Source organism: Canis lupus, chromosome 1, assembly GCF_011100685.1.
Source record: "Canis lupus familiaris isolate Mischka breed German Shepherd chromosome 1, alternate assembly UU_Cfam_GSD_1.0, whole genome shotgun sequence".
Classification (NCBI taxonomy): domain Eukaryota; kingdom Metazoa; phylum Chordata; class Mammalia; order Carnivora; family Canidae; genus Canis; species Canis lupus.
Genome location: NC_049222.1, coordinates 103,849,254 through 103,872,727, shown reverse-complemented (window position 1 = coordinate 103,872,727; position 23,474 = coordinate 103,849,254). Strand labels below are relative to the sequence as shown.

Genomic DNA, 23,474 nt, shown 5'->3' with positions numbered 1-23,474 from the left:
AAATAAATAAAATCTTTTAAAAAAATAAAGTTTTGAGATTCTTATGAGACCCTTTTGTTTAAATAACACTTCTCTGTGTAGATTTATTTCAACAGAGTAGAGAACAATATAGTAAAATGAATTATTTATGTGATTCTCCTAATTGCACCGGAAACAACACTGATACTTTTGGCAAAGCTTTCACCTCAACACTTTAATCAGATTGAGTGATTGATTGATTGATTTTAAGTTTGAACCCAGCATGGAGCCCAACACAGGGCTTGAACTCACAACCCTGAGATCAAGACCTGAGCTGAGATCAAGAGTCAGATGCTTAACCGACTGAACCACCCAAGCCCCCGTAACCAGATTTCTTTTTTTTTTAAAGATTTTATTTATTTATTCATGAAACACACACACACACACACACACACAGAGAGGCAGAGACACAGGCAGAGGGAGAAGCAGGCTCCCTGTGGGGAGCCTGATGTCATACTCTATCCTCAGACTGAGATCATGCCATGAACTGAAGGCAGACGCTCAACTGCTGAGCCACCCAGGTGTCCCGTAACCAGATTTCTTTCTTTTTTTTTTTTTCCCGTAACCAGATTTCTTAAACAATTTGTATGACTTAGAAAGATCTTTCTTCTTCATCACATGGTTTTTATGGAAGTTCCACTATGAGGCATGATTGATTAAATTATTGGCCATTGAGTTAATCACTCAATACCCAGCCTCTTCCCCTCTCCCCAGAGATGAGGATGGTGCTGAAGATTCCAAGCTTCCAGTCACATGGCTGGTCTTTCTGATGATCAGTCCCCATCCTAAGCTACCTAGAGGCTCACCAAGTGTGGCCTCATTAGAACAAAAGATGCTTCTGTCACCCTGGTCACTCAGTAAATCTCAAGAGTTTTAGGAGCTCTGTGCCAGGAACCAGAAATAAAGGCCACGTCTCTTTCTGCAGACCCACAAGAGCCCAATCTAGACTGCAGCTGAGCATTTTTGTATTCTGGAGCTGCAGTCTGAGGGGAGCAGGGCAGAAAGCATCACGCCTCATTGGAACCTGAGAAGCAATGAGAAGCTGTCTGGCAAAAGTCTCCCGGGAAGAAGATAAGGTGAGTGGGAGATGGGCTCACAGCAGCTCCTCACAAACCTCCCATCCTTGCGTGTTCCAGTGGGATCATAAGGCATTGTGCCCGGACTCAGATTAGCTGCAGTTCAAGCCTCTGACTGTGTAGCCATGTGAAGGGTTTCCAGGATGCCATAGCAGAGCCCCCCACCACCTTCCCGTGGCATGAACTTTCCATAGTTCTTTAAAAATAAGCAATGGGTACAAGATCTCCAGAAGGATGTTGTTACTGGCTGAATGTCTGTGTCTCCCCAAAATTCTTATATTGAAGCCCCTAACCCCTAGTGTGCTGGTATTAGGAGGTGAGACCTTTGGGGGTGATTAGGTTTGATGATATTATGAGGGTGGAGCCCACATGGTTGGGATTAGTACCTTTATAAGAAGAGACATGAGAAGAACCTCAGGTCTCTCTTTCCCTCTCTCCCTCACCTCCCTCCCTCTCCCTCTCCCTCTCCCCCTGCCATGTGAGGATACAACAAGAGGGCACCTGCAAGCCAGAGAGAGGGCTTTCACAAGAACCATGCTGGCACTCAGCTGCCAGGATTGTGAGAAATAAGTTTCTGTTGTTCAAGCCACCCAGCGTATGGCATTTTTAAAAAGCCCAAGTTGACCAAGACAGGCATACAAAAAGATGGTAATATTGATTGGCTCCTAGGAGGAGTGCCTGGAGCCAGGTAGGGCAGGGAGACTCTAGTAGGAGCAGCTGGTGGGGGGTCTGGTTCATCTTTGTCCCTCATGCACCCCGACCAGTGGAGCAGCCACCATCTCCGACATTGCTGGTCACTCTGTCCAAGAAAAGAGGGAGCTCGGAGTGGGGAGGAGGGAGTCCTTACAATTAAACACTCCAGCTTGGAAATGACACTGGTCACTGCCATTCACAACTCAGTGTCGAGCCAGAATAGACAAGGATGGCTAACAGTCCTATGACGTGCCTGTTAGGGAGTTCAGGGATTGCAAGGAAAAAGGTGTGACCACAAGGTGGCAGGAGCACACAACTTTGCATCTCTCAATCCCAGTGCCCTCCACCCGGCATTGGGTGGGGGTGGGAGGGGGGCTTTGCACATGCTCTTCCCTCTGCTTAGGACACCCTTCCAGCACCTTTACCTTGTTAAAATCTGCTCACCTTTCAGATCTCACCTCTTCACTTCAGTAAGCCATCAGAGAGCTCCAAGATTAGACCAAATCTCTCTCTTCTGTTTTGCTATAGTTGTACTGATGAAGATGGCTAATGGTTTCCTAGCATCCAAATTTCCCTTCTTCCTTTAAGTAATAGAACCCACCTGCCCATTTTTAGAAGGTCACATGCTAGAGCCCAGCCACTTTTGCAGCTAGACCTGGCCATAGAACTGAGTTCTGGGATGAGAGTAGAGGAGACATGTTCAAATCCTGGGCCTTATTCTTTCAAAATGATTGTTTCTCTCTGTCTCTGTCTTTCTCTCTTCCTCCTTTCATGCTGCCTCAGAACCACACCGGAAAACTGCATGTTGACAAGAGCAAAGCTGTTGGTAAACAGTCCCAGACTGTTTCAACTATATACTGTGAAGTGAAAGAGACATAAAATCATAATAGGTTTTTTTTTTCCTTCTCTTTTTTTACATCAGCTCAAAGTGCTCCCTCATCAATACAGTGAGTAGCAATTTGGTTAATGCTTTTCTCAGCGAGCATCATGAGATTAGGGTTTATGCCTGCTGTCATTCCCCGCTTGTCCCCAGCACCCAGCACAGTGCCCCCCCACATGGAGGGCATTGAAAAAATGTGTGCCAAGTGGATGAATGGGGACCTGGGGGAAGCAAGATTGGGGACCGAAGTGTAAGTCCTAAGGGTGAACATACCTGGGTTTGTGGGAAAAGGAAAGAGGTCTCATTGAAGCTAAGAGTATTAGTTTTGCTATTGCTGTTGTGACAAATTGTCACAAACTAGTAGCCTGAACATAAATGTTTTCTCTCTCTGTTCTGAAGGTCAGAAGTCCAAAATGGGTTAAGAGTCTGCATTCCTTCTGGAGGCTCTAGGGGAGAATCCAATTCCTTGACTTTTCCAGCTTTAGAGGAGCCTGTATTCTTTGGCTCATAACCCTGCATCACACTGGCCTCTGCTTCTGTTTCTACATTCCCGCCTCTGACTCTGACCTCTTCCTTCTTATAAATAAGGACCCTTGTAACTACATGGAACCTACCTAAATAATCCTGCATAACCTCCCCACCCCATGATGCTTAATTTAATCACACCTAGGAAGTCCTTTGGCCATGCACAACATTTTCACAGGTTCCAGGAATCAGGACATCACTTGTTGGCAGGGGCGGCGGGGAGCAGTTTTGCATCATTCTGCCCACTGCACAAAGGCAAAAAAAAGTACGGAACTCACTTAGATCATTGTCAGGGTGCTGAGCCTCATCCAGACACACTGTGTACATTTCCTAAGACCTATGCCAGGCTCTGGAGACACAGAAATGAAATGACCTGGTCCCTCTCGGGAGGAACTTGTGGTCTAATGGGTGGCGGGGAGAGAATCAGAATACAGTGTAAATACTCAGGGAACTATGGGAACACAGGTGGGCCAGGCAAGCTTGCAGGGGAAACAGCATGTAACCTGAGACCAGAAGGATGAGTGCAGACCCAGGCAAGGGCAGATAGAAAAGGAGAGCTGGTAGAGCTGGTAGCAGATGTGTCACAATCTCACTTCAAACACCTTGTGAGCATTTGTGGGTGACAAAGAAAAGGAACCACTGCCTGGGGGCCCCTAAGGGTGTCGTCGGTTGAGCGTCTGACTCTTGGTTTCTGCTCAGGTCATGATCTCAGGGTCATGGGATCAAGCCCCTCATTGGGCTCTGCACTCAGCATGGAGGCTGCTTGAGATGCTCTCCCCTCCCTCTGTGCCCATTCCCCCTTCTAAAATAAATAAATAAATCTTAAAAGAAAAAAAAAAAAGAAAAAGGAACCACTGCCTCAGGAATGGTGAATTGCTTTGCAATGGTTAAATGTAATAATATTCCCCTTTCTCTTTCTCATTCAAAAGTGGAAGTGACAGGAGCACCTGGGTGGCTCAGTTGGTTGGGTGGCCAACTCATGGTTTCTGCTCAGGTCGTGGTTTCAAGGTCCCGAGATCCAGGCCCGTGTCGGGCTCTGCGCTTAGCGAGGAGTCTGCTTGAGGATCCTCTCTCCCTCTCCCTGTGCTCCTCACCCTGCTCACACATGCTTTCTCTCTAAATAAATACATATTTTTTTCTTTTAAAAGATTTTGTTTACTCATGAGAGACAGAGAGAGAGGCAGAGACACAGGCAGAGGGAGAAGCAGGCTCCCCACAGGGAGCCAGATGCAGACTTGATCCCAGAGCATGGGATCATGACCTGAGCAGAAAGAAGGCAGATGCTCAACCACTGAGCCACTCAGATGCTATTTATTTATTTAAATAAATATTTAAAAGTAAAAATAATAATAGTCTATTTATAATATTATTTATCAATAACGTTCTAGTTTTCATCTGGCTAACCTTTATTCCTTTCTCATTCTCGTACACACATTTTCCGCCTCAGAGCACTTCTAACCACTCAAAACTCATGTGTTCCATTCCTGATTTATGTCTAATTTTGGTAGAGCACACATCCTCTTCTGTTGTTATTAAATTTTCCAATGTCCCTTCCCCCTCTCCCCACTTACTGAAGAAGATACCTTCAAGTTTTTGGATAAGTAAATGCATAGGTTGGTTGATGGATACTGAATAAGTATAATAAATAGATGAGTGGATTAATAAATTAACTGATTAGTAAAGGGAGGAATGGGTGAATGGATGTGAGAATGAATGAATGATGGGTATAAGGGCAAAAGAAAGGATAAATAGTTAAATAAGAGCAAGAAAAAAAACAAGAGCAAGAGGAAAGGGGATGGGTGGATGGATAGAAAGAAACTAGGATGAGAATCAATGAACAAAAGGATGGATGACAATGAATGACTGGGATAAGTGGTTGAATAGTAAAGGAACTAATGAATGAATAGATGGAGCCTCCTGATGTGACACTGACTTCCTGTATGACTAGGGGAGCTCCATGCCACCCTTCCATTCCACCATTTTCCCATCCATAAAATGAGAAGATTGGATTTGATGACTTTGCAGCCCCATCCACATCTGGTTCCTTCATGTGAACCTGGGTCTCTGCTTCTCCTTTGACTTCCGATATCCACACACAGTTCACAGAGAGATTGCCCAGGACATGCTCCACAGGAGTCCCCACTGGTACTAAGTGCAAACCCAGAAAGTCCTGCTTGGAAGTCCCTCCTCTTGTCTCTTCAGCAAAAGTCAATGAACCCAGGTGGCTACTTTGATTCCAAAATTTCAGTGCTGCTGAATTTCAGCACCCAAATCTCAACTACTAGGAGAACTGGGTGTTGAAATAGCATCATTTTACACTGTTTATCCATATTTTGAATTTACTGGTCTTTATACAAGTCCAGAAATCAGTTTCTGTAACCAAAGAACAAATATTGCCCAACTTCTTAAAGTCATGTTTCACCGTGTATGTTAGGCATGTGAGCTGTTGTATCAATGAAAGGAGTCATGATCAGCATTTTAAATAAAACAGATTATAATAAAATAGTGGAAGTAGATATTGCTTCATAGAACTTGAATTCTAGTTTATAGATGTAAGTGGATGCATGTACAGGGCTGTGATGTAAGCTTTGCTTCCTACTCAATGTCTCCCCAAAACGGAGTGAATAGGTTAAAACAGCTGATCTGCGCTTTTATGATCTCTCTCCACATGTTGGGGACAAGTTGTTTGGTTCTCTTGAACCAAGAGGGTAGATATTTTTAGTTTCCTCTTTCACAGACAACAATTCAAGAGACTCTAGAGATTGCTCAAGGCTATCTCGCTAGTGAGTGATGGAGCCGGGGCTGTCCAAAAAATGGAATTTATCCTCTCCTTGATAAAGTGGGGAGAGAAGGAGGGGAAGGTGGAAAATTTAGTAACAAAAGAAGAGGATGTATGCTCCATCAAAATTAGGCATAACGCAGGTGCCTGGGTGGCTCAGTGGTTGACTGTCTGCCTTCAGCTTGGGTCCTGATCCTAAGGTCCTGGGATTGAGTCCTGAATCAGGCTTCCCATAGGGAGCCTGTTTCTCCCTCTGCCTCTGTCTCTGCCTCTCTCTGTGTGTCTCTCATGAATAAATAAATAAAATCTTAAACACACACACACACACACACACACACACACACAAAACCCACAATGGTGAAAGCAGCCAAGAGTCGGTGGGAAGCGGGCAGGTGCAACGTATAAATGTCTAGGTCAAAGCTCTTGTGCGGACACTGCTCTTGCTGTAGCCTTGGCAACAGACTCCGCTTAATTATGACAATGACTCAAGAAAACAACCTGCACCGCACACAAACGAAGCTGTATAGGGAAAAAGTTTTACCTTGTCTGATCTTGGTCTAGACTTTGGTGAAGGTCTGAGGAGGTGTTCAGAAGAGGTTTGCTTGGCGACCAAGAATGAAGTCATGAAGGAAATGGCAGTGAATTGCTTAAAAGTTCAGCTGGAACATGCACAATGGAAAACAAACAAACAAACCCTATAACTTCATTCCAGTCCTGTGCATCTGGTAGAAACTACAGTTATATAAGAGCTAACATTTACTGAGTGTTTACTATAGGCCAGTCACTTTTAAGGGCTTTGTGTGTATTGCCAACTTAATCCTACAACAAGACTATGAAGTGGGTATTATCACTGAGCCCATTTTACAGTTAGGGTAATTTAGACTTGGGAGAGGTCACTTTCCTAATATCCCAGCGAGTGAGCAGCAGCACTGGGACTCAAACCCAGGCCTCGTGACTAGGAAGACACAACCATAGATAGAGCCTTCCACTGATCTACTAGAGGAATGACCCAGAAGGGAGCTAGAGAACACAGTAGGAAGTTTATTGTGACTCAGAAGCTGAGCTCAGCCAGGAGGACTGAGGGGCTCTTGAAAGGGCCTGTCCACCCCCAGGAAACCTATTTCTTCTCCCCATCTCTGGGAAGTCTTCTCACACTTGGAGGCATCTGTATCCAGTCCTCTGGGGCTCAGGGCCTGACGCTGCCTGGGTGCGACTCTGGCTGTGCCAGTCAAAAACAACCAGTGTGCCCAGGGAGATGAGGACCAGGCCAGCCAACCCCAGGCGGACGAGGTTGCTCTGAGTGTAGTCCAAGGAGCCTGAGCCTGTGGGACAGCAAGAGAGAGGCCTTCAGCTCCAGAACCCAGAGTCTGGGCCTGCCATCTGGGTCTTGAACCTACAGGGTGATACTGGGGACACAGCTCCCAGTCTCAAAGTTGAGATGGGTCAGTGGGAGCAGGGGTCCTGGACTCCTGGGTCTGGGAGAAGGGGGTAGAGTCATGACCCCTAGACTGGGGAGCAGGGAGGAATCAGGGGCCTGGATCCTTGGGCTGGGGAGCAGGGAGAGGCTGGGAACCCAGACACCTGGGATAGGGAGCAGGGAGGAACCAGGTCTCAGACCCCAGGGTTGGGGAGCAGGGAGGAACCCGAGGCCTGGATCCCCTGGCTGGGGAGTAGGGGCCAAGGTGGGGGCTGGATCCCTGGGCTGGGGAGTAGGGAGGAACAGGGGGCCCGGACTCCTGGCAGGGGCTGGGGGCCCGGACCCCTAGATTGGGGAGCAGGGAGGCACCGGAGGCCGGACTCCCCCGCCAGGGAGCAGGGGCTGCGGCCGGGCGCCGGGCCCTTACCGTCAGCGCTGATGACCAGCGGCTCGCTGCGCAGCGACAGCACGTACGGGGAGGACGGCGTGTGGTAGTAGCAGCTGTAGGTGCCCGGCGCGCGGGCTCCGGGCAGCGGGAAGTCGGCCCAGGGCTCCGCCGAGTCGCGGTACTGCAGCGGCGCCGCCACCCCCACGCGGTACAGCGCGAAGCTCATGCCCCGCAGGCGGCCGGCGCAGCGCAGGCTCACGTTGGCATCGGGCGCCACCACCGGCCCGGGCAGCGCCACGAGCGACGGGCGCGGCAGCTGGTCTGCGAGGGGCACGGGCGGGGGCGAGCGCTGGCGCGGGCCTGGCCCCCCGGCCCTGCGCCCCTCCTCCCGCTCCCCGGCCCTGTGCCCCCGGCCTGGCCCCCTTCTCCCGCTGCCTCCGCCTCCTGCTCTCGTTCCCTCTCCGCCGCTCACCGACGCCCCTGCCCTGCCTCACTCTGCATTTCTCTCCCTCCCTCCCAACATCTCTGTGTCTCTCGTTATTTCTGCTTTTGTGTCCTTTGCATCCTAGTCGGTGGCGCCCCCTGTATCTTCATCCCCGAGCACACCTTTCTCTTGCAGTCTCTGCCTCTGTGTCCCCGGATGTCCCCTTGTCTGTCTGCCTGTGGTTCACTGAAATTCTCTTTGTACGTCCCTGTTTTAATCTCCCCCGCGCTGTGTGTTTCACTACCCTGGATCTCCGAGGCAGTGTCTGCCGTATGGTTTCTTCTGGTGCTTCTGGGTTTCTCCCAAGGTTTCCTAACCACAGTACTCGTCACATTTTGGATAAATCCAGATAATTCTTTGTTGTATGGGGTGAGGATGGAGGTTGTCCTGTGCATTGTTGGGTGTTTTGCAGCAATTCTGGTAGTAGGGATAGCCCAAAAATGTAGTGACAACCAGAAATGTCTCCAGGTATTGCCAAAGGTCACCTGGGAGGCACAGTCGTCCCTAGTAAAGAATCATCCATTTCTCTGGTTCTCTTTCCCTCATGTAGTAATTTTTGCTCTGGGTCATTGTACAAGCCTGTCTCTGTATGTCTTTTTCCGTATCTCCTGTATCTCTCAGTCCCTCCTTCTCCCTCCCTCATCACACCCCAAAGTCCCTCCTTTCCCCTCAGCGCCCCACCTCAGGACCTCACCTGTCACCAGCAGTTCCAGTGTATCACTGGGGTGGGACCAGATACCCAGGTCCCAGCCAAGACTCCGGTAGCAGCAGTGGTAACTGCCCCCCTGGGCTGGGGTCACCTCCTCCAGGAAGAACTCTGCCAGCTCCATGGACACATCCCGGTACAGCACAGGAGTGATTTCTCCAGACTTGAAGAGTGCAAACCTCCAGGCAAGTTGAGGTGCCTGGCACCTCAAGGTCACGTTGACCCCAGGGGTTACAATTGCAGCAGGCTGAGCCTCCAGCCATGGCTTGGGGTATAAGGCTGGGGAGACTGAATAAACAGAATTCCTGGGTCCCTGGGCTTCCTGGGCAGGTGGGGTGGGAAGAGAATCACCTGGGGCAGTCCCTGCCTCTTTCTCATCCTCAGTTCCCTGCTTATAAAATAGGGAAGGTGCTGGACCCCAGTCAAGGATTGTCAAGACTAGCCGCAAATTAGAATAGCAGGGTCACTCCTGAGCTTTATTGACTCCGTGTTTTTTAAACATAATGTCAAGGGATTGGGTCCCTGAAATCTGCAATTTTAAATTGTTCTTCAGACTATTTGTATCATAGTCAGCATATTTCAGTAGTTGCCAAATTTGCTATCTACTGGGGGGGGGGAGGTGTATCCCTACCTCAGACCATTCCCCAATACCAATTCCAGGTTAAATGTTTTATTTTGTTTTGTTTTACTGTAAAAGTATTAGAAGAAAATATAGGAAAATATATCTGTCTTGGGGGTAGAAAAAGCTATCTTAAAATACAGAACAAAATAATTCAGAAGAGACAAGGTTAATTAATTTGATGACTGCAAAATTTGAAGTTGTATATGAGACTAGACAAATGGAGCTAGAAAACAATCAACAGCACTGGCAGAAATGACTTATTCATTCATCACATAGATTAAGAGTATAGAAAGAAATCCCAAACCCAGCTGAGTTGAAAATTGGACAAAACATGAATAAGGCAGTACACAAAAGAGGAAATCCAAGGTGTGAAAACACATAGGGAGCGGGGGAAGTTGCTTAATGTTACTAGTAATCTTTTTAAAAAATTTAAACAACAGTAAGATATTTTTGCCTATCAGGTTGTCAAAAATTAAAACAATTGTTTATCTCCTGTTTAAGTGAAGATGTGGTGAAACAGGTAGGTAGGTATACTTGAGTGCACCTTTTGTGAAGGCAGTTCATTTATCTCTTTCTATCAAAATCCACAAAGGGCATGCCCTAATAATTCCATTGTTCCACCCTAGACAGATATACACACAGAGGCACAACAAGCTCACTTTGGAGCACTCATTGAAGCATTAATTAGGGTGAGACTGGAGAAAGACCCTGGAAACAACCTAAATATATATCAAGAGGGCCAAATAAACTAGACTCCAACCATACATAGCAAATGGTAAGCAGCAGTTTAAAAAAAATGTAGTTAGTTATAATAATACAGAAACATCTCCAAGAGAGATTGTAAAGTGAGAAATAGAAGATGCAGAACAACATGGGTCATGAAATATCAATCTTGCCTTGGCAATAAAACAAAGTATATATTACATATATGAGTCTGAATGCATGGAAATTTTTTGGTAAGGAATCACAGCTTATTTAAGGAAGATGAGGAAGGGGAAGAGGGAGGTTATATGTCCTTTGGTAATGATTTTTTAAACCATGAATATATGTTAGCTGTATCATTAAAAACTATTAATTTAAAATAAATTGATAGTTAAGGTGGTTTTCAGTGGTTTTCCAGGTGATTCTTGTTTGAAGGTGTAGTGTAGTGGGGAGGTTTGAGAGAAAGAGATCGCACCCATCAGAAAACCTAGAAGGAAACTCAAGGCTCTCTCAGGATGGAGGATCCCTACTCCTGTCCAAATGGGCTTCCAAATGGGGGAATAATTGGCATTGGCCAGAGATCCTATTTCTTGAGCCCTGCACTACACCAAGCTCTGAGTCAAGGGTTTTACAACGTGATTTTTAAAATTTATTTTAAAAAATATTTTTTAAATGTAATGTCTACACTGGGATGCCTGTGTGGCTCAGTGGTTGAGCTCAGGGTGTGATCTTGGGTTCTTGGGATCGAATCCTACATCGGGCTCCCCTGGGGGAGCCTGCTTTTCCCTCTGCCTGTGTCTCTGCCTCTCCCTGTGTGTCTCTCATGAATAAATAAAATCTTTAAAAAATAAAAATAATCTCTACACCCAACATGGAGCTCAAACTCACAACCCCAAGATCAAGAGTCCCATGCTCTATGGACTGAGCTAGCCAGGCTCCTGGTATACATGGGTGATTTTATTAAATCCTCACAATAGCCTATTTCACAGAGAAGGAAACTGAGTAGCAAGTGATGCTTTGTTCAAAGTTGCAAGTGAATAATATGGTGAAAGTGGGGTTCTAGCTTAGAGATCTTTAGTTCCAAAGTTCATGGTCTTTACTACTCACCTATCCTGGTCACTAAAGGGAGTAAGATGAGAAGGAAAGAAAGGGGGGAGAAAGGGAAGAAAAGATGTAAGAAGAGAGGAGCGGGAGGGAGGGAAATCTGGAAATCTGGGGTGAGCTTGGGCACCAAAATAAAATCTGAGTAGTTGGAAATGGGCTGTCAGTGGCTTACAGCTGAATGGCTGGGGGATATTACTCACCAGTTGGAGTGATGTCTGAATGACACAGAGGCCCTGTAGATCACGGAGGGGCTAAGTCTTTTCAAAGTTCTAGGCTTCTCCCAGCTTCACCTCACTGCAAACCCAGGAATCTAAATCTTCCTCTGGGAAACAGGAATCTTACCCATATGTCCTCTTTCAGTAGCCAGAACTGCAGGCTCTTAATCCCTGCCTACTTCATTAGTCTGAAGTCTGGCCCCAGCCCCCTCTTGCCTCTACACCCAGTGTCCAGACCCCTGGACTCCACCTTTTCCAGGAGACAGTAATCTGAGCCCACAGTGTCTCCTCTCTGGGGTCCAGGAGTCTGGGTCCCCAGCTCCCTTCTTTCCCAGAGACCCAGGTCTTCTGGCTTCCTCTTCTTCCCACATCAGAGTCTAGGATTCTACATTTGTCATTCCCAAGAGTTCAGTCCTTAGGAAGGAATTCAAGACCTCTGTGTTCTCCTGTGTTAGGACCCAAGGATCTGGGTCCTGTCCCCTTATTCTGGGTCTAGAATTCTGAACCCTCAGCTAGTGCTGTCTGACCATCCCGCACCTACCCTCAGAGGGACTCAGTAGCCCTCTTCCGTTCCCTCTCCCTGCTCAGAGTGTCCAGGTCCCCAGAGCCTGTCTCTCTGCACCCAAGCCAGCCTGGGACCCAGGGAGAAGGGGGAGGGGTGGCTCACAGAGGATCAGCAGCTCAAGGATCAGCGCCAGAGCCATGGTGGTCAGATCTTGGCTGGAGCAGAAGCAGGAGCCAGGGCTCAGCCGTGCCCTCTCACTTCTCAGGAAATGCAATACCAGAAAGCCAGAGCTCTGTTTAAGGAAGGGAGGAGGGAAGTGGGGGCCTCTGGGTGACTGTGTCACAGCCCCATGGTGCTGTGGAAAAGCCTGGGAGATGGGGCAGTCATAACCAGTTGTGTTCACTAATTAAACTTAAAAAAAAAAAAAGACTAAAACTAGCACCTATGATGTGCCAGACCCTGTGCTGCGCTATTCTGGGGACACAGAGAGGGATCAGACCCCGTTACTGCCCTAGAGAAACTCCCAGTCTGATGTAAAAACAGAGGCAGACCAGGTGAGTTAAAAAAAAAAAAAAAAAAAAAAAAAAAAGTCAGCTACATGGAGGTCACATGTGGCACTGAGAGAGTCCACAGAAGGCCCCTAACCCTCCTGGGATGAGACTTAAAGCTTCCAGGATGAACTGATTTTGAGCTGAGACCTCAAAGGATAGCTAAGTTATCTGTCCTCTCCCAGCCTCCGCTTCTTCATCTGTGAAATGGGCTTTCATGAGTCAACTCTAAAATGAGGACTATTGCATTCCGCCTTGGATGAGTCGCAGCTGCAGGACTGGGAGTACTCCTCAGGCACGACTCCTAGGCGGAGACAGATTTGCACTTAAATTCGCAGTGCCGCCTGCTTTCTTTGCCGCGGATTCTGACAGTTGTCCTGCTCCAGTGCGCGCGTGCGGACTCAGGCTGCGGGGGCTCGAGCGCGGGGACCACAACTCCCAGAGTGCTTCGCGTCCTCGCCACAGCCCCGGGCCGCAGTTCTGTGCCAGTGCGCATGCGCACTCAGATTGCGGAGCCTCGGGCGCGGGAACCACAATTCCCAGAGTGCTCCGGCCGCTTGCTGCCGCCGCCGCCGCCGCCGCCGAGACCAAGATGGCCGGGAGTAAGTGAGGGCGCCCGCGGCGCGCTGGGTCCGCTGGTTCCCGGAGCCCCGGTGGTGCCGGTGCTGGGGCACGGCGGAGCCTCCGTGCAGGCGGTGGGGGCAGGGCCACAGGGGGGCGCCGAGATCACGAGAGGGCTCCTCCGGGGCGGGGGTGGCGCGAGAGGGTTAGAGGTCACCGGAGGCGTCCCCTGCAGGAATGACCCTCCTCGCCCTCCCCTCCAGGACTCGCCGCCTTCCTCAAGGATGCCTGGGCCAAAGAGCCGGTGCTGGTCGCGTCCTTCACCATCGGGGGCCTCGGTGCGTGAGCGTGCAGCGCCCTCACCCAAGGTCCCGTCGCTCCCCACTAGCGCTCTGCCCTGTACCCTCAACGTTCTAGGGCCCCCTCGTGTGTCTGCACCCCGCCCCACCCCCACTATTAGGACCACCCTGTACACACCTACCTGGGAGGTCCATGACCCTCCCCCACCCCACCCACCCCACCCTCAGGGCGAGGTTCTCAGCCCTGGCTGTGCATTAAAAACACGGTCAGAATCCTACCACTCCTCACCCTTGCCCCCCCCCCCGCCCCGCCCCACACTAAGCTTGGAGTGGGGTGGGGTGGAGGTGGGGCTGGGGAATCTCCGGTGAAAAGCCTCTTCCGCGCTGCCTTGACTGACAGCTTCTGTTCTAGAGCAGGGCTGCTCAGACTTTAACGTGCGGGAGGTCTTGTTCAAGGGCAGGCTCTCGGCATAGGTCAGGGATGGGCAGGGAATGCGGCATCTCCCCCAGGTCCCAGGTCCTGTCAGCGCTGCTGGTCTGCAGGCCGCCCGCAGCCCGCTGAGGTTCTAGAACAGTTGTCCCCCATGGCAGCCACAGGCCACACCGGCCACCGAGCGCCCGAAACCGAACCACTGTGAATTGAGCTGGGTAGGCTTTGTGTAAAGTACACACTGGATTGCAAAGCGAATGACAAGTATATAAAATATCTCTGCTTCTTTCATGTTGATGGGGTATTGAAATGATGTTTCCAATATGCCAGGTTAAATCATTTTTAAAAACTCATTTGTATCTTTTATTTTTATGTGCCTGTTAGAAGGTGTGAAACTAAATATGTGGCTCTTATGTTTCTGCTGGACAGTGCTGGCCTAGAACATTCTTTTTACCCCCCACCCCTGCCCTACTCCCTGAGACTCCTGGTGCCCACCCTAGGTGGACTGTGATTTCTGAGACAACCCTTCCTTTCCTCGGTTTGTAACAGTTCATGATTCCACTGGAAGATCCCCAAACCATTCCTCTCACCCACTACCTTGTGCTCCCTGACCACCTCTACACTCATGCCCTCATTCTGTGACCACCCCCATGTCTTCCCTCCTCTGTGCCCTCTAGGTCCCATTCCCGCTCCGTCCACTGATAAGTGGGGATCTCAGAATGCCATGGGGTTTCCTGGAGGGGCAGGACCTCCCCGCTCCCCTCCTCCTAAGTACCTGACTCCTAGTTTGCTGAGGTTCAGCTTCTGCCCCTCCCCTGTCCTGAAAGCCACCTTCCCCTGGGCCTCACCCGTCTCTCCACAGCTGTGATTCTGCCCATCTTCAGTCCCTTCACCAAATATGCCACCATGATCAACCAGGCCACACCCTACAACTATCCAGGTGAGTGGGAGCTGGAGGGCTGGCCCAAAGCAGGGGTGGAGGGTGAGGAGGGACCTTCCTGCGCTGGGGGAGGAATAATCATGGGTAGGTTCTTCCTCAGCAAGGATCTGAGAACCTGCTGTATGGACTGGACTTTCTTTTTTCTGAGATCTGATCCATGTGCCATAAAAATCATTTCCTGTCTGTTTTTGCACTTTTGAGTTTCTGTTGTCATTCCAGATTTGTATTCCTTTCTGGACTTTTGTCATTCTAGGTGTCTGTCCTGTTTCTGTCTCTCTGCTTTTCCGTACCTCCAGGTCTCTATCTCCCTGCTTCTCTCTGCATCCCCTCTCTCACCTCTCCTCTGGGGTCCCATTTCTCTCTTTGAGTCCAAACTGACAGACTAGCCTTTATGGGCCTCCCAAGACCTGTTGGTCTCAATGGCCCACCCTCCTGCCCCACAGTGCCCCTCCGAGATGATGGGAACATGCCCGACGTGCCCAGCCACCCCCAGGACCCCCAGGGCCCCAGTCTGGAGTGGCTGAAGAAATTGTGAGCACCTCTGGTGACATGGAGGTGGCCCCTTCCCTGTAGTCAATAAAATGCATAGAGTGACCCCAGCATCTGAGCTTGAGTGTGATCAGAGGTGGAAACAGTGGCCAAGGCGAGTCTGCCGGTGAGTTTATTGGGGGTGGGGGGGTCAGTCAAATGGGGGACTGGCTAGGGTGGGGTAGGGCAGCAGTTTGTCTGGCCCCCGAGAAACCCAACTGGAGTCCAGGGCCTCATCTGCTTCGAAGCCAAAGTCTTCCTCGACCTTAATCTGGGGGAGAGAAGGAGCCAGCGTAAGCAGGCCTAGAATCTCGAGAAGGCCCAGCAGCTTCACCATTCAACCTCCTCAACTTCCTCTGTGCACCTGGGAGAAATCCCAATGGTCCCACCTTCCCTTCCACCCATGTTCTCTGACCCTCCTGCTACCCACCCACCCCCAGCTTCCTCCAGATCGCTCTCCTTCCTTTTCCATCCAAGCCCTCACCTGGCTTCTTCCAGCTCTTTATTCTTCCCTGCCCACCCCCACCTCTCCCAGCCCCACCTCCTTTCTCCAGTTGTCCCTTGCCCTGAGCTTGTCCTGAGCCTGCCCTGAGCCTGAATGCTCTACAAGGCCCAGCTCCCACAACACTGCTGCAAAACCCAAGGCCCTGGTCCCACCTGTACCGGGGCTAGTTCTGGAGTGAGCACAGCTCCCGCTCGGCGTCCGTCCCGGGGTGCTCGCCGCCTCTTGCGTCCACTGGGCCCCTCCCCGGGGGTTGGGCTGCTGGGTTCTGGAGGTGCGGGTGTCCTTCGGGGTGGTGACAGCCCCTCTTTCTCTGGGGGCTCATTCTCAGCATTGCCGGGAGTGGGAGCATCTGTGCCCTGGCTGCCCTCGTCCTGGTGGGGAGAAGGGGTGGCAGGTGAAGGCTGTGTCCTGGTGCCCTGTCCCCCCACACCCACCCCCCTGCCTGCCAGGAGGCCATGCTCACCTCCAGGACTATGGTGAGCTGGCTGGCACGGTAGTCATCGCCATAAGCATCCAGCACTCTCATGAGGAACCTGCGTCCGGAGAGAGGCCATTGGGGAGGCACAACCTCAGTATCTGGTGGTTGGAGAAAGGGGCGCCCGACAGCCCAGCCCCAGCTCAGAAGCCAAGGCTGTCCCAGACCCATAAACCCAGAAGATTCAGAGCTGCCAAATCTGAGACCTGGTTGCCAAGTAGTTTGAGCAGCAGGGGACATTGGGCCAGACCAGGGGACCTCTCTGCACCTGTTTCCCGCTCTGTTGACAGGACACGACAGCCCTGAGTGGGTGGGCCACCTGAGGGTGACACTGCATCTGGAGAGTGGCATCTGCTGTGCTCAGCCCACGTTCTGGTGTCAGCTATCTTTATTAGTAACTGAAGGGCAAGACAAAGAGCCCTCCTGCTGACATGACCTTCTCTGCTTCCCTGGTCCCTGCTTCTCAGAGCTCTGAATGCTATCTGGGGGCAAGCACCTGGGTGGAGCACTTTACCTACAATCTTTCCAGGTGTGTATCCATACCTGTTCTGTACCGTGTCTTGGTGCTAGTGATACATCGGGGAACCAAACAAAAACCCCTGTCTGCACCGAACTTGGGACAATCAGCAAATCAGCCAAACAGTAGTAGGAAGGAGGATGCATGATACCTGGAAGAGGGCTGAAACCTCTATAAGTCAGTGGGGAAGGCCTCACTGAGAAGGTGAGGGAGTAGCAGAAAAACACTTCTGGCAGAAGGAACAGCAAGTGCAAAAGCCCTGAGGTGGGAGCAGCATGCATGCTGTGTTCTTGGTAGAGCAAGGTGACGGGCCCTCGAACATAGGGCCTTGTTGGCTACTGTAGGATGATCTTGCTCTGAGAGGTGACTTGGTCTGTCTTACCTCTTATGTTGGTTTTCTTTCTTTCTTTTTTTACTTTTGAAAAAGAATTTTTAAAAATTTATGATAAGATACACATAACATAGTTTGCCAATTTAACCAGTTTTAAGTTAACCAGTACAGCTCAGGGGCATGAAGCACATTCAGTGTTGTGCAACCATCACTCCTGTTGGTCTCCAGGACTCTTCATTTTCCCAAAGTAAAACTCTGTCCCATTAACTAACTCCCCTCCCCCTAGCAGTCACCACTCTCCAGGTCTATGAACTTAAGTCCTTATATTAGTGGAATCACAGAGTATTTGTCCTCCTGGGACCAGCTCAAATAACGTATTCATGGTTCATGTGTAATGTGGGTCAGGATTTCCTTCCTTTTTAAGACTAAATGATAATCCTACGTGTGGACCATGTTCCGTTCATCCGTCTATCCACAGATAAGATGCTCGGATGCTTCCACATTTTGGTTGCTGTGAATACTGTTAGGATCCCGTGTGTATGCATATCGGTCAGCGGCCCTGTGTTTGAATCTTTTTTTGGGGGGGGTATACCTAGGAATGGAGTTGCTAGATCATATAATAATTCTGTTTTTAAATTTTGGGGAATTGCCATACTATTTTTACACAGTGGCCTGTCTTAGGTTTTATAAGTAGACAGCCCCTGAATCTCTGATACCATAGGTCTGGGGTGAGTGAGGCCTTGGAACCTGGGTTTGTGGCAAGTTCCCATGTGGCATTGGGGCTCCTGGTCCAAGGGCCGCACACTGAGAAGCTCGGGGTTGAGCAGCATTCAAGAGAGGCAGCTCAGAGAAGGTGATCACCCTGACTGATCTGTACTGTTAAGGCAAGTGTAGCATTTGCAGATCCCATTCCCAGACTTTTGACCTTATAGCCATCAAGGCCACCCTCCCCTTTCATAAACTCTCTTGGTTTTACTGTAAAAGAATCTTGGCTGATGGTACAACTAGAGAAAAAAAGGTTCACCCAAGGTGTTGTGACAGGAGCCCTGTGAGAGGTGAGGGGAGGCCAGGGAGAGTGTGGCAGGCATGGGCAAGGAGCCATGGCCTGTGGCTCAGGGTGCTGACACCCAGGGTCTGTTCTGAGGGCGCGTCAGACCAGGAGGTGGGAGATAAGCCAATGGGAGGGTTCATTCCCCGACATGAAGCAGCCTGAGGGGGAGCACACGGGGGCAGGGGCGAGGTCAGGGCTAGCTCTGCACGTGTGTGAGGTGACCAGAAGCCACTGTCCAGCAGACGGTCCACAGAGGGGATACACAGCTGAAAGAGCTGCAGACAGGACTCAAAGGTTGGCGGTGTTTAGATGTCCTTCCCGACCACGATGCTGTGAGATGTTCTAGAAGTGCACACAGAACCTTCTGTGAGGACAGGAACGGCCTATACCTGTGCCATGCACCACAGAGCTGCTGGCCACCTGTCGCCGTGTGGTGACAGTAATGAAGGAACTTTTTGAGGTCATTTATTTCAGTTTTGATGTCAGTTGTGACCTGTGCTACTGAGCTGCAGTGCAGGAGCACCACTGAGGGAGCATTTCATTTCATTTTAGTTTGGGCAAAAATCACCACCGGTAGTGGCTGAGCATGTGAATGGAGGCCAGTGCAACTGAAGGGACTGAATTTTCTATTTTGTGTCAATCAATTAAAATTTATTTTGGGGATCCCTGGGTGGCGCAGCGGTTTGGCGCCTGCCTTTGGCCCAGGGCGCGATCCTGGAGACCCAGGATCGAATCCCACATCGGGCTCCCGGTGCATGGAGCCTGCTTCTCCCTCTGCCTGTGTCTCCGCCTCTCTCTCTCTCTCTCTGTGTGACTATCATAAATAAATAAATAAATAAATAAAAATAAAAAAAATAAAATTTATTTTGACTAATGTTAAATTTTAGTTTTAATAAACTGTCAGATTAGGTCAGCACCTGTGGCTACCATGCTGGACAGTGGAGGTGTAGATGCAAGGGCACCCAGGGCCAAGGTACTGGGGCCAGTGGGTGGGGGAGTCCAGGTGAGTGAGGGACCTGCTTCCAGGTGGGCGCATCCTGTGGGTCAGGTGAGTGCATGGCTGAGGACTGACCAGGGGTCAGCATCCTGGCGCCTTCTCAGAGTACAGGTCACAGACATTGGGACATAGCACGTGGCTGGAGGCTCTGGGCACAGCCCATGAACTCCTTCCTCTTCAGTACAGCAGCTACTGAGATTTTGGCGTTACCCAATCTCAACCGAGATGGGAAACAGACTCAGAGAGGTATGTGGCTTGCTGAGCATCACACAGCAAAACTACTTGAAACCAAGTGTGTGACTCTACATCATGATCCTGTTCTGCTGGACCTCCCATTCAAAAGGAGTGCACCTGCCACCCAAGCCTCCCTCAGCCCATCCGGTGAGGCCTGCACAGACACGAAGGAGGCAAGAATCGCCAGAGGTGGTAGAAACAGCAGCTGGGAGCAGAGGCCCGGGGCCCAGGGAGGGGGGCGTGCAGGGGCTTACCTCCGCTCCTGCTGCAGTCTCCGTGTTATCCTTTGCACCTGATGAAGTCTGTTCAGGACCCGCTCATTCACCTGCAGGGAGCCAGAAGGCACAGGTCACCTGGACTCTGCTCACTTATTCCATGTGGGATGAATGTAGCGCCAGCGGGGGCCCAGAGGCCTCAGGGAGCCGGCCACACTCCCCATGGCCTCTGGGGCTGCTGCGCCCACTCCTTTCCTGCATCTGCGCCTCCCTAGCTGGCTGCCTCCTGTCCTGGGGGCCTTCCCACATGCCAGAGGAGCTCCCTCCCTCAAGCCTGACCTCAGAGGTTACCTCCTCAGGGAGTCCACCCAGACCTCCCACCACACAGCAATACCCCCTTTTCACTCCCCCTACCAGAACTGTGCACCCAGCTACTCCTCTGCTTTGGCTTTCGTTAAAATGCTCCTTGCCGCCTTCTAGCCTATCCACTTCTCTTGCTCACTCTCTCCCACCAGACCATAAGCTCCAAAGGACAGGAGTTGTGCCTGTGTCCCCACTCCCTAAGCAGAACCCTGTAGGGGGCAGGGGGGCTCCATCAGTATTTGCTAAATGCATGCCTTCCTGCTGTGTACAGTGGTGGGGGACAGCAAGCAGGTTCACATGCTGGAGACGAGGAGGAGGTGGCCTACTTCAGGGCTATCAGAGAGGCATGTGGGCTGAGACACGAACGAGCAGGTACTTCCCTGGATCGGAAAGACCTGGGTTCAAATCCCAGCCTGCCACTCTCAGCTGTGTGACCTTGGGCAAGTTACCTAACCTATCTTAGTCTTGCATTTCACCACCTGTCTTGAATAACGCCACCTGTTCTAATGGGACAGATTAAGAGCAGAAAATCAAATGCCAGATACATTTGAGCAAATGCTTGAGTCCCTCTGGACCTGGTATTTGTGTGCTAAACAGGGCTTGGGGTCCCCGCTGCAAGTCGGGGGAGCTGGGGGTGGGGAGGTAGGTAGAGGTAGCAGGGCATCCTGAGATGTCGTGTTTTGTAAAGCCTAGGGCAGGCTTGGAACACGGTGGGTGCTCCCATGTCACAGTGGTCGCTCTGACGTCAGCACCCATGTACTGAGAAGCCCTGTGAACACAGAATGCCAGGGATGAAATGTTATGGCTACCATGGGATTCAGGTGAGGAGTCTCCAGGAGAGAAGAGGTAGGAGGGAGGTCGGGGTGGGGCCAACAACTGCCTAGTACAAGATGTATAGTATCTGTGAATATCACATCTGATTTGTCTCCACACTATTTTACACCAACACATGTGAACACACATAAAACCATATAGCAAATAGCATCCTGGATCATCCTAGCTGTTCCCAGGTGCACGTAGACTCAGCTTCAGAGCAGCTTCTGGGGCTGACCTGCTCCAAGCACTCCCACTGCCCTCACTTCCCATGCGGTTCTCCCCAACATCTCCTGTCAAAACAAGTGTCTATTTGGCTTCAGGCAGTCTGATGCGCTCATCCTAAGGGGGCTTCAACGTCCGCCCTGGTTCTCCACCTGCTCTGTCTCCTGACCCCTGTTCCAGTGCAGACTGCATCCTCTCCTGCCCAGGCCACTACACCAGCCTCCCTTCTTTCCCAGCTCCCCAACACCACCATTAGGGGTCAGATGGTGTCCCCCCAAAAAAGTACTTCAGAATGTGACCTTCTTTGGAGATGGGGTCTTCACAGAGATGATCAAGTGAAACGAGGTCGGTAAGCACCTGACCCAACATGACCATGTCCTCATACAAGGAGAAAAGCAGGGCAAAGACAGGGACCCCCCCCCCCGGGGAGATCGCTATGTGGGTGACGGCAGAGACCTACCAGTCGGGTGCCAGCAAGCACCAGATGCAAAGAGAGAGGCACGTGGTAGATTCCTCACCGCCTTCAGAAGGAACCAACTGTGGACTAACACCCTGATCTTGCACTGGCAGCCTCAGAGCCATGACAGTACACTTCTGTTATTTAGTGCCCCGTTCGTGGCACTAAGACTAACACGACCATACTCAGGCTTTCAAACACCTAGACCTGACCCTCTCCCTTCCCCCTCACTTAAATGTTAAAACAAACGCCAAACTTTATGCCCCGGTGTTCCCAGCTTTTCAAGATCTGGTCCAGGCCAACCGCATGCTCCTCATTCTCACCGAGGAGCTGATGCAGTGATGCAGCTGAGAACCTGTGTCTGGGGCAGAAGCCATGGGGATGGGGGCAGGGGAAGGATTCAACAGGACAGGAGGACCTGATGAGAAGGGTACAGGAGACTTGAAAAGTCTGATCAGCGGGGAACATGAGAGGCACCTACAAACATCAGTGAGCTGAGCTGGGTCACCAGGGATGCTCAGAGCACAGGGCTCTCCCAGTGCCTTGTATGGTGCCTGATACACAATAGGTACAGAACCACTGAACGATTCACTCAGCCAGGTAAGGAAGGCAGGCATGTGGACAGAGAAGGGGTAATTTAGGCCAGGGGACCCCAGAACGGGGGAATCCGCACTCACCTACCTGCTCGATCTCCCGGCAGCGCCGACCTAGCACCTGGTACTTCCTACGATTTAGTTCCCGCTGGCGCCGCCGCTGGCCCCGGGCAGCCTCTTCCTCTTCATCTCGCTCCCGGAGACCTGAGCCACCCAGACCCCCGGACACGAACTCCACTTCCGTCTCCAGCTCACTCTCCAAAATGTGACCACCGAACAGCGGCGGCAGCGCCAGCTCCGAGCCTGGCGGCGCCGAGAACTCTTCAAAGCCCACGGCTGCCATGGTCCTGTAAGGTCAGTAGGTTCAGGAATCCTGAACCACCGGCCCCAGCCTCTCCTCCCTCAGCCCCGGGAGTCCAGATCCCCAGCCCCTCCTCCCTCAGACCCGGGAGTCCCACTAGAGTTCGAGCCCCGACCCCTCCTCCCAGGATCCAGGTGTCCATACCCCCAGACTTGCTCCCCGAGGATCGCAGGGACTTCAAGCCCCCACTCAGACCCAGGAGCCGGGGCCTCCAACCTCGTCTGTCTCTCAGATTCAGAACTCCAACTCCTAGCTTTTTTCCCCCTGGACGTCCAAGCGCAGACCCCGGTCCTTAAGAGGGCTCAGCGAAAGCAGCTGCATGAACTACAATCCCCATCCGCCCTCAAATAAAAGCGCAGATGGGTGTACGCGATGCAGCCGCAATGCCTTTTGGGAGCGGTAGTTTCCTCCAAAGCCACTCACCCCTCTCTCTGCTCCAATTCCATGTCTCTCTCCAGCTCCAGCCGCCGCGGGTCTCAGAACGCCCAGCCTCGCAAACCTCTAGGTTAAGTCCTTCGCAAAACTACCTGTCCCATCGGGCTTCACGGCCTCGGCATCCGGGTCATTGCCGCTGGGTTTTCTGGGAATTGTAGTTCCCTGCTTCCGGCTTCGCTCCTTACCCCCGTCCACCTTCACCTCCACCCGGAGTTCCGCCCTGCTTAAAGGCCTTGCTTTCTCATCTCACTCCTTCCTCGGTCGTCTTAGTTGTCCCCGTCTTTATTCTTGTCTGGGCACCTTCTCACTGGCTAGGGCGATGCTCCGCTTAGCAGGCTCAGTACTCGGCGGGCCGTCAGCCCGACAAGTCCCTTCTCCTCTGCTTACCCCCCTCTCCGCTTCGCTGCAGGAACTAATAAAGTTGTTGTTCCAAAGGCGTCCGGGAATGACGCGAGGGCGGGAGCCAATCAGAGCGCGGGTTT

At 51.2% G+C, this 23,474-nt stretch overlaps 4 protein-coding genes across 10 annotated transcripts in view; 1 reads left to right on the top strand and 3 right to left on the bottom strand.

Annotated features, from left to right (window-relative positions):
* LOC106559612 (T-cell-interacting, activating receptor on myeloid cells protein 1-like) overlaps window positions 1-6,634 on the bottom strand; it is a 28,136-nt gene extending 21,502 nt beyond the window's left edge. For all 5 annotated transcript variants that reach the window (XR_005354446.1, XR_005354447.1, XM_038527843.1 and 2 more), the window contains exon 1: window positions 6,513-6,634. The gene's annotated coding sequence lies outside the window, so the exon portion shown is untranslated. The remainder of the gene's footprint in view (window positions 1-6,512) is intronic.
* A 358-nt stretch (window positions 6,635-6,992) lies between these two features.
* OSCAR (osteoclast associated Ig-like receptor) lies at window positions 6,993-13,042 on the bottom strand. Its single transcript, XM_038527871.1, has 7 exons — window positions 12,813-13,042; window positions 12,277-12,406; window positions 11,595-11,627; window positions 11,398-11,409; window positions 8,955-9,254; window positions 7,816-8,097; window positions 6,993-7,293 (listed from the first exon to the last, which is right to left on the bottom strand). Exons 2-7 carry the CDS (start codon window positions 12,311-12,313, stop codon window positions 7,121-7,123), a joined length of 837 nt encoding a protein of 278 aa, XP_038383799.1. The 5' UTR covers window positions 12,314-12,406; window positions 12,813-13,042; the 3' UTR covers window positions 6,993-7,120.
* Window positions 12,907-15,494, top strand: NDUFA3 (NADH:ubiquinone oxidoreductase subunit A3). Its single transcript, XM_038527890.1, has 4 exons — window positions 12,907-13,264; window positions 13,487-13,561; window positions 14,815-14,892; window positions 15,336-15,494. Exons 1-4 carry the CDS (start codon window positions 12,922-12,924, stop codon window positions 15,425-15,427), a joined length of 588 nt encoding a protein of 195 aa, XP_038383818.1. The 5' UTR covers window positions 12,907-12,921; the 3' UTR covers window positions 15,428-15,494.
* A 41-nt stretch (window positions 15,495-15,535) lies between these two features.
* TFPT (TCF3 fusion partner) lies at window positions 15,536-23,446 on the bottom strand. Of its 3 annotated transcripts, none has more exons than XM_038527882.1 (6): window positions 22,981-23,446; window positions 22,285-22,543; window positions 19,785-19,855; window positions 16,389-16,458; window positions 16,084-16,296; window positions 15,536-15,691 (listed from the first exon to the last, which is right to left on the bottom strand). In XM_038527882.1, the coding sequence occupies exons 1-6, from the start codon at window positions 23,001-23,003 to the stop codon at window positions 15,572-15,574; spliced, it is 756 nt and encodes a 251-aa protein (XP_038383810.1). In that variant the 5' UTR covers window positions 23,004-23,446; the 3' UTR covers window positions 15,536-15,571. The 3 variants fall into 3 exon arrangements, with proteins under 3 accessions (XP_038383810.1, XP_038383809.1, XP_038383811.1); XM_038527881.1 differs by having other exon boundaries at window positions 16,078-16,296; window positions 22,981-23,445; XM_038527883.1 differs by lacking the exon at window positions 22,981-23,446 and adding an exon at window positions 22,702-22,926 and having other exon boundaries at window positions 16,078-16,296.
* Window positions 23,447-23,474: the final 28 nt, after the last annotated feature.

Bases quoted from the DNA above. Each gene is read 5' to 3' on its own strand.
- OSCAR (XM_038527871.1), bottom strand. From the start codon at position 12,313: ATGGCTCTGGCGCTGATCCTTGAGCTGCTGATCCTCT. The intron at 11,628-12,276 runs GTGAGCCACCCC...CGTGATCTACAG, and splicing joins CCTTGAGCTGCTGATCCTCT to GGCCTCTGTGTCATTCAGAC. The intron at 7,294-7,815 runs GTAAGGGCCCGG...GCTGTCCCACAG, and splicing joins GCTGGTCATCAGCGCTGACG to GCTCAGGCTCCTTGGACTAC.
- NDUFA3 (XM_038527890.1), top strand. From the start codon at position 12,922: ATGAGTCGCAGCTGCAGGACTGGGAGTACTCCTCAGGCACGACTCCTA. The intron at 13,265-13,486 runs GTAAGTGAGGGC...CCTCCCCTCCAG, and splicing joins CGAGACCAAGATGGCCGGGA to GACTCGCCGCCTTCCTCAAG. The intron at 14,893-15,335 runs GTGAGTGGGAGC...CCTGCCCCACAG, and splicing joins CACACCCTACAACTATCCAG to TGCCCCTCCGAGATGATGGG.
- TFPT (XM_038527881.1), bottom strand. From the start codon at position 23,003: ATGGAATTGGAGCAGAGAGAGGG. The intron at 22,544-22,980 runs GTGAGTGGCTTT...CTGACCTTACAG, and splicing joins GAATTGGAGCAGAGAGAGGG to GACCATGGCAGCCGTGGGCT. The intron at 15,692-16,077 runs GTGGGACCAGGG...TCTCTCCCCCAG, and splicing joins CAGAACTAGCCCCGGTACAG to ATTAAGGTCGAGGAAGACTT.